This window comes from Mandrillus leucophaeus, unplaced genomic scaffold (assembly GCF_000951045.1).
Source record: "Mandrillus leucophaeus isolate KB7577 unplaced genomic scaffold, Mleu.le_1.0 Scaffold35, whole genome shotgun sequence".
Classification (NCBI taxonomy): Eukaryota; Metazoa; Chordata; class Mammalia; order Primates; family Cercopithecidae; genus Mandrillus; species Mandrillus leucophaeus.
Window position 1 is genome coordinate 1,686,407 of NW_012103698.1, and position 9,203 is coordinate 1,695,609.

The 9,203-nt window shown below is 51.6% G+C and overlaps 1 protein-coding gene across 1 annotated transcript in view; it reads left to right on the forward strand.

The window, feature by feature from the left end:
• Positions 1–9,203, forward strand: part of PLA2G4E (phospholipase A2, group IVE) — a 69,741-nt gene that overhangs the window by 40,410 nt on the left and 20,128 nt on the right. Inside the window, exons 3-5 of the mRNA XM_011989262.1 lie at positions 5,700–5,836; positions 7,458–7,589; positions 8,589–8,629. Of these exons, the coding sequence (XP_011844652.1) occupies positions 5,700–5,836; positions 7,458–7,589; positions 8,589–8,629 (310 nt within the window). The remainder of the gene's footprint in view (positions 1–5,699; positions 5,837–7,457; positions 7,590–8,588; positions 8,630–9,203) is intronic.

The following is a 9,203-nucleotide window of genomic DNA, read 5'->3' on the forward strand; positions in this document are numbered from 1 at the left end:
TAAGTGTATGTGTGTGCATGCATGTGCATGCATGTGTATTCTGTACTCAAGTTGTAGTTCAGACTTCGGGGTTTCTGTCACTCTTCCAGGCCCCTCATTCATGCTCTTCCCTCGGCACTACCCAAGAGCTCTGTTTGCCCACTGTGTCCTCCCCACTCTCTCTTCCTGGAATCGATTTCCAAGAGCACCAGCTCTGCCCACACAGAGCACTCCTTGCTCCTTCTTTCGTTTAGGGCCTGTTGGGCTGAAGTGGAGGGGAGGTGCTTAGGCATCATGGAACCAGCTGCCAGGTGACTCCCAGAGCCCCTTCTCAAGACAGAGATCTGAAACAGGGCTCTAGGGGCCATGCCAGAGCCCACAGCACCCAGTTCTACAGTTCAGCCCGTGGATGTGGCTTGACTTAGCAGGGTTGTTTGTGCAGTGCTGGTTCCTGGCAGCCCCAGCCTCCTGCTTCATCCCAGAGCCTGCTGCATTTCCAGGCCACAGGGGTCAATGGAGGCATCTCAGTGGGCAGAATCCTCCCCACCCCTGTCTTTGGGTGGCATTTTAAGACATCATGAGAACCAAAAGCCCCTCCCCACACTGCCCACCCCTGGCCCCATCCAGAGAGGAAGTTGGCCCCCAAGGGGGAAAAAGCTCTATGTCCAGGCCCCACAGGTGGGGAGCATCCCTGCTCACCGGTAACCACACAGGAATGACTCAAGGGCTGCAGGGATCCCCAAAGGCCAGGGAGGGCCTGAGAGGGGCAGAGAAGACACAGAGCCCTGAGATTGAGCGCACATTTTAACAAGAGGAGCTATCTATGTCCAGAGCAGTTATAGAACAATAGGAGACAGCATTTCCATCTTGTCACCAGGGAGTTTAGAGGCAGAGGAGAACGCTGAGAGCCAGGAGTGGCCAAGAAAAGCTGCACAGAAAGCCTGGGGTCTGAGAGGGGCAGAGCCTGAGCATCTAGAGGCCTTGGGAGTCCTACCTTGGGGACAGGCTGTCCTGAGGGAGGGAGCCACACCCTCTAAGCACCTGCCTGGTTGACCTGTGGCCAGACATCCACACACTACCTGATGCTCCCAACAACTTGACTGGAGGCCCATTTTGCAATGAGAGGTTAACGACTGCCTAAGAGGGAAGTAGGGTCTGATCCCAGGTCTGGAGAGTGTGGGAAGAGAGGAGGCAAGCCAGGTGTGGAGAACCAGGAAGTGAGGCAGAAGAGGGATTGGATGCCTTCAAATTGTTGGGGTGCCTGAGGTCTTGAGGAAGAGATTGCATGACTTCCTGAGGGCTTGTATGCAGCTTGTGCTAGAGTACAGGTGCGGAGAGTCTGGGAACTTGTAGGAAGCTGTCACTCCAATGGAGGGCTAAGTGTGAATGGGTGAGTGTGGGAGGGCCCTGAGCCCCAGAGACAGCAAAGAGACCAAGCAGGATTCCAGAGACAGAGCCTCTGGAGGGCAACATGTCCAGGGCCTGCGCCAGCAGCAGTGGCTCCAGTAACCTCTAGTTTGGGTCTGTGTCTGCCAACTGGCCAACCAGAGGGCCAGGGACTTTTCCTCAAGCTTCTTGGGGTCTTTCCCAGCCCATCGGTGAACAATCTGAGGAGCCAGGGAATGTCCTCTGGGTCCGAGACGTGGCCACTTCTCTTGCCTTTCTTGTCCATACCTCGGTGGCCAATCGGACACCTTCCCACTCTTGGGCAGAGTTCACCCTCCTCCTTGGGACAGTCCAGCTCCTACATACCCGCAGCAGTGCTTACCTTCCTCCAACTCCTTCTGCTATTTTATTTTATGTTATGTTATGTTATGTTATGTTATGTTATGTTATGTTATTTTGAGACAGAGTCTCACTCTGTTGCCCAGGCTGGAGTGCAGTGGCTCAATCTCAGCTCACTGCAGCCTTGACCTCCTGGGCTCAGGTGATCCTCCCACCTCAGCCTGCCAAGTAGCTAGGACTACAGGCATGCACCACCGCAACTGGCTAACTTTAAAAAAAAATTTTTTTTTTGTGGAGACAGGGTTTCACCATGTTGTCCAAGCTGGTTTCAAATTTCTGGGCTCAAGTGATCCTCTGTCTCAGCCTCCCAAAATGCTGGGATTACAGGCGTGAACCACTACACCCAGCCCTCCAACTTCTTTTGAGATGTATCTGTCCCAGCCCCTCCAGTCACCTGGCTTCATGTCCCCATCTGCATGCCTGCACCTGCATGCCCAGACCGCCTATTGTCCAGGGCCCTTTCTTCTGTCTTCTTCCTGCCACACCTGCCACTCAGCAGGTGATGGGGTGTGAGGAAGGGCAGGCAGCTAGAGAAACAGGCTGTGGTCTGGCTCTACAAGCCTCCTCCTCCCTTCCCTACATGCTCATCGGGCAGGCAGGCTGCCTTTGGGCGATACCTGGTCCTCTTTGGAAACCCCCTTGTTGCTTACGTTTTCCACATTTCCCCTGAGGAACAAGGCAGAAGGCACATGTGGCATCTCGGGGTGCCAGCCCCGGTCATGTCCGGTCTGGATTCCACAGTTGCTGCAGGCTGGGCTGTGTTGCTACCTTGCCTGGGTTAGATTAAGACTATCCTGAAGTCTTTTAGGTCCTGGGTTACTCTTGTCCCCAATTTTTCCCTTCTAGTTTGAATCCAAAATAAACAGCACTTCCACTTAGTCTTGTAACTTGTGCCTGAGTTTCCTAAAATTTCGAAGAGGCCGAATGGCAGTGAATACTCAGATTCAGGGCTGACTCCTTCTCGATAACCGAAAGAGCCCTGGGCCAGGACGGAGGGACAATCAGGCCTGGAAACCTCCCACTGGTCAGGAGTTTTTGTTTCTCTTGGGAAAACAAATTAAAACCCAAACCAGCACCCCAAGGGATATCAGACAGGTGTCTCCAGAGGCATTAGAGAGACAAAGTTCTGAACATCTATAGAGATGATTGAGTCATCTCTGCCACCCACATTCCAGGAAAGGAGACATGTCATTCAGATGACCAAGCCCTCTGTCACTCCACTAGGAACAAGGATTAGAACCTATCTGTGCCTAAGAAATCCCCATAGTCCATGAAATTCTCAGAACCAGGTCACAGTTGCCTAACCATTCATTGCTGGGAGTGGGCAGGGGAAGCAACTCTCTGCAAAAGAACTGAAAAAGTAGTGCTTGGAATGTGGGTGTCTGATCAATCTTGTCTCTGCCAGGAATATTTCTTTATCTTAACTAGACATTTAAGCCTTAGGCCAAAAATACTGAGTTTTTATTTAATGGGCTTCATGGGAGAATTTTAGGCATGGACTAATGATAGGAAAACAATTTTAGAGGGAAGGGACTCTTACAGGGTCCATTAAATTGTGCGTGCGAAGCACGTTACAGAGCCAGTAGGTGTAGAGCTGGCCGGTCCCTGCCTGCAGGCTGCCAGCATACAGGAGACAGACCTGAGGGGTATGGTCCAGGCCCGGGAGGAGGGGCCAGTGTTCTGGAAAAGCTAAGGGAGGGGTTCAAGAGGGCTGAGCAGGTCCCCGGTGAGTCACCCTACCAGCAGAGCAATGAGACACGCTGACCTCTTACCTGTAACTGCAGTGACGTATCTGTACCTGTATCCTGTGGCCACGTGTATGGAGACAGCTGAGTCTACCTGTTGTTGCAATGCAGCATAGGGGTGCTCCCCAGGGGAGGAACAGAGGACCCTGGGCTCAGGGGTACCTGGCCCAGACTTGGGTGCTCAGGGAAATCTTCCAGAGGAGGTTCCTTCTGAAGCCCCAAGGGGCTAGCCAGGAGAAGGGTGGGTGAAAGTGGAAGAGTGTTCTGGGCAGAGGGAGCTACATGTACAAAGGCACTTCTGAATACAAGTGACTGTGTTTGGCTGGAGTCTGAAGTGTGAGTGCATGTGTGTAAGTTTGAGTGCATGCGTACACGTGTAAATGTGTGTGAATACGTGTGTGCACACGTACACATGCTCACACACAGAGGGCAGGGGTGGAGTATTAGGGAGGGTGGAGAGATGAGGCTGAGGTTGGGGAAGTGAGCAGCACAGCCGCTTTGAGTGGCTGGGACTCCTTCCTGAGGGCAGAAGGGAGCCCCTGGAGGATCTTAAAGTGGGGAGTGGCATGGTCATATCTAAAAAACTCCCTGTGGCTTCTCTGTGGAGAAAATATAAGAGTAGGGCAAGACAGGAGATGGGAAGCCCATTTGGGAAGTGGCCCCAGAAATTATGGTGGTCTACACCAGGGCAGTGGCAGGACAGATGACAAGTTGGGGGGCCCGAGAGAGACAAAGGGTTAAATCAACTGAATGTGAGAGTCAAGGATGACACTGGTTTCTGGCCTGGACACATGAGTGATGGTAAGGAAGAGCAGGTAGAGCATAGAGGGGAAGAGTAGGGTGATGAGGTCATCATTTTCTTTTGATTCCGTTGGGTTTCAGTCATTCTTTTTGTCTGGATTAAGTGATTATCATGACATCTAAAGGGTAGTGTTATCTCACCTTTCTTCAATAGGAGGAGGACTGTGAATTCCAATTCACTGAATGATGAGGCCTCAAAGATCAACCAGACTTCAGGGATGAAATCAGAAGCTAGGAACGCCTGTGATTTAGATCAGGGCTCTTGATTCTGATAAACCTTTCAGTGTGGTGATGATGTAGGGCGAAGAAAGCCCTGGCTCCACTCTCATCAGTGACTATTAATAATTAAAAACTAGTTTGAATCAGTCCTACCAGTGTAGAACTCCCATCCTCCCACCAGCTTTACTGTCGAGAGGATTCTCTGACGCTGGAAACTGTGTTGGCTTTCACCATTTCCTATGTATCTGGTGTATACCCTGGGACTCACCCTCACTGACTGCCAGGAGAGTGACAAGGGCAGTCATGGCCCCTCTGCCTCCCTCCTCCCAGGTAGAATAGAGCAGGGAGTCAGCCTGGACTGCTATTTTCACCCTATCCCTTCTGCTGCTCCAGGTGGAAGACTTAGGAGACCTTCTGTCATTTTGGGAGGGCTTGCTGGAGCCAAAGTCTCTGTTCCTTCTCCAGAGCATATCCAGCAACATCACCCTTGGGTTGTTCATTTAGAATGAAAAAGAAGTACGTGGCCACAGAGGGGAGGGTTTCTTGGGCCATAACCTCACGCTGTAGATCAGGGTAGGTATGAAGAGCCTGGCTGGATGCAGTGGAGGCATTAAGCCATATGGAGATGGGAGTTCCTGCTCCTCGATCTTGCTGAATAGCTAGTTTCACTCAAGCCCTTGCCCACTGGGGCCCTTCTTCTTGACCGACTCACGAAAGACTGTTCCTTCTCAACCTCACTTCTCCGCAGCCCAGAGGGAGCGCTTGGCCCTACTTTGGTTTTCCTGGTCCCTGGGCTAAGACAAGAAGTAATCCAGACCCTTGGGGGCTGGTCTTCCAGATCCTACCTTGGCAGAGGGAAAACTGTGTGACCATACCTTGTCCCAAACCAGCAGGTGTTTGCTCAGAGACAAGGGTGCTTCTAATAAGAGCCGGAGGCCATCTGTGTCTATGAGAATGGCCAGTGGGACTGGGTCGCTCTCTGTGAGATCCATAGCCTGCAGTCTGTGACTTCTTGGGGATCTGGGTCTCTGGAAAGTTAGACCCATGAGTGAGGAGAGGAACTGGAGCTGAGATGGGGCCTGGCTCTAGAAGAGGCTTGCCTGAAGCTCCCTTTTGACTTCACATGTTCTCTCTGAACCTGGATTGGTTCCATTTATCTTTCTCGGACAGTGAGCCAGACAGACTGTTTTGTGAGCCTCTGGCTGCCCACCGCCTCTCAGAAGAAGCTGAGGACAAGGACCATCTCCAACTGCCCAAACCCAGAGTGGAATGAAAGCTTCAATTTCCAGATCCAGAGCCAAGTGAAGGTGAGACATGGAGGACTGCACCTGTCTGCCCTGTCTGCATTTCTACTCCCCTCTCGCCCACTTGTCCTTCTCTTTGCCTCTGTGTTCTTGTGCCTCTTTGTTTCTCTTTCTGCCTACTTCTTGTCCTACAAACCTGTCTTCCCACTTATCTACCACTTCCTTCTGCCTGTCTCATGTTTGCCCCTCTCTGAGTCTATTTATCTTTCTAGCTTTTTCTCCTGGTCTCTGTTGTCCTAATTGTTGCTGAAACTAGGTGTCTCTTAATCCAAAACTTTGTGTTTCCAGAGTCTTCTCCAAGCAGGGGAATACACAGAGTGGAAGAACCATTCTATTCACTAGGTCTGAGGCCAGTCTAATTCCAGCCAGAGGGTTCTCTGCCTCTTAAATTATTTTCATATTGCTTTATTATTTCCATTTCTTTGGGTGTGTATTCTTTTATTTGTTGAGTTGTTTCATAGGATTGGTCTTCAGATATATGATGACTCTAAGTTGAGTTCACATCTCCCATGGGATAATTATCCTTTGAGCATCCTGAGTTGTGACAGCCTCAGAAGAGATCCCTTAAGACAAATTTGGCCTCATCATAGTGGCATCAGCCCCAGTATGGAGGTGCTTGAGGCTTGACAGCTCCACCTTACTGCCTCCATGTTTTAGGGATACTTATTTATTTTTGTTACGTGATGTATCCTTTTTGTTTTTAAGAAGGGCTTTATACTTACTATTTTGTAAATATCTTTTCTATCATACATGTGAGTTTGGTAAGGGAGGAGGATTTGGATGTGGGTTCAGTCTGCCATCTTGAAATCAGAATTTGAGCTTCCTTTGGATTGTGGAGCTGCTGGGTTGGTTCTGGGATATACTTGGGTTTCTAGTAATTACAAGATCAAAAATCACATCCAGTTGGGAACCTCCAGAACCACCTTATGTCCACTAGATGTATTTAAGAGGCAGCCTCAACCCGCCTCTCCCAGGATCCTTGGATCAAGAGGCCTTGGAGATTAGTCCATGTCACCTGAGAACATTGACCTCAGAGTTCAGCCAGATGACAGGGTAGCTGCTTCGGGACCATCCATGAGACCTTACCAGGGGCTGATGAGTCAAAGGATAGAGTTCACATACCTCACCCCAACCCCACCAATTATCAGAATCCCTACAAGCTTTGCCACATCACTCCCTGGAGTGGTAGATGTTAGCTTCCCCGATCTGGATTTTCTAGCACAAAGGGGCTGTCTTCAGCGCCCAGGGGCCCAGTGCTGGCCACATTCTATATCTTGGCAGGGGTCTTGCTTGCTCTTTCCCATCCATCCTTCCCCTCAGGTGAAATGAAATCCTTCCATTCTTCACAGGTCTCTGCCAAGCTTGTAAAAGAGGCAAAATTCTCTACTAGGAGAGAGAGAGCAGAAGCCCAAGAAGGCTTCAGGGAGTTGAAAAGGAGGGAATAGACACTTCACTTCCTTAATTCATTTCCCTACAAATGTCTCTCACGTCTAAGCAGGGACTTCTGGGCTGTCTCCCATCCCCCAGACCTACCTCCTTGCTAGGACAGAGGTCAGGCCCCTTGTTCTGGGAAGGGGTCAATGCAACCATGGTAACCAGACTGGCATCCTTCCTTCTCCCCTAGAACGTGCTAGAGTTGAGTGTCTGTGATGAAGACACAGTGACACCAGATGACCATCTCCTGACAGTTCTCTATGACCTCACCAAGCTCTGTTTCCGAAAGAAAACCCATGTGAAGTTTCCACTCAACCCGCAGGTCGGTGCAGGGGTCCGGGGCCTCAGACTCCGGCCTCGTAAAAACCTCAGAGCTGGTGCTGATTCCCACGGGTCTTCTCTGTGTACACAGTCAAGTTGAGAAAAGATGGTGCTGCTGGTTTAAATCCCAGCACTGTCACTCACTATGTGATGCTGTAAAAATAACTTCCTAAGTTTCTGTTTCCTCATCTACAAAATGGTGATCCTAATACCTACCACAGAAGGTTGTTGTGGGACTTAAATGGGAAACCATAATTCAGGCAACTAGCAATGTTCACAGAACACAGTGCAGATGCAGTAAGCCTTGGTTCCCTTCCCTCCTTTTCTTCCCTCAGAGTCCCGTTGCTGGGATGGCCCCAGGAACAGAGGACAGATGAGGGCAAAGGCGGGCGAATCTGCAGATCAGAGACAGCCAGAGCTGGAGCCCCCAGGATGCTGTCCATTCAATCATTCAACCAGCACTTGAGTGCCTGCGAGGGGCCGGCACTGTTCCAGGCACTGGGTCCCCTCAGGAACTAGCATCCCTGCCCTCATCTAGCTTACATTCTGGTGGGGAGAGTAAGGCCCAGTGAGGCCCTGGCTTGCCTCCAGTTACACAGCAAGAGGTGTGAGGGACTCAGTGAAGGAAGGAATGGGCTTTCTGAAGGCGTATCTCAGCGCTCCCTTGCCACAGGCACTGAGCCCCTTGGGAAGGCAGAAAAGCAGTGGGAAGCCAGGGAAGTGACAAAAAGGAGATGTTCTGGGGCAGAGGAACACACATGCTGGGGCTGGGGTTCAGCTCCATACCTCGACCTCCCCTGGGCTGTCAGTGATGCTCCTGATGTCAAAGACTTGGGGACAGAGATTGGCAGAGGAGACCACAAGTGCACTCCATGGCAGCAGGCAGCCGTGGGGGAAGGACGGAGGCAGGTCCACAGGGTCTCTCCGGGAGGCAAAGGGTTCTGGTCAGCAGAGATGTGCAGACGCCACTCACGGCCGCCTTCTCTCCCTCCCCTACCAGGGCCTGGAAGAGCTGGAGGTGGAGTTCCTGCTGGAGGAGAGGTGAGTAGGCACGGGCCCTGGGGCCCACCAAGGTCCTGGCCATCAAGTGGCTTCTGGGAACGAGCATTTCAGAGTCAGGTCAGCCTTTATGCTGCCCCTCCCTCTTCCAGTCTCACTCCTGGCACTAACCCTGACTCTTCACGGTGCATCAGAATCACCTGTGAGCTTCTCCATAGCGTAGGAGCCTGCGCCCCACCGCACTTACCCAGTTCTCCTGCCCTCAGCATTACTTTAAGGATCTAGTACTCTGGCCAGATAGCCTGCCAGGCCCCCTGCATTCCCAAAGGTGGCTTCTGGGAAGATTTCCTGCCACCATGGCGATGGGGGCCTTGTTGAGCCCCAGCTGAGAAAGAGGTCAGAGCCCAGGGGTCTCCTCCTTGACCAGAACTGTTAGAACAAACACCCCAAACCCTGGCCACAAGCAGAGGCCACCCCCTCTGCAGCCAACTCTGGAACCACGTCAGTGGGAGGCTCAGGCCCATCTTGCAGGGTTCTTTCCAATCTTCTTTCTTGAATGCTTGCCTTCCTTCCTCCCTCCCTCCCTCCCTTTCACCCTTCCTCCCTCCCTCCCTCC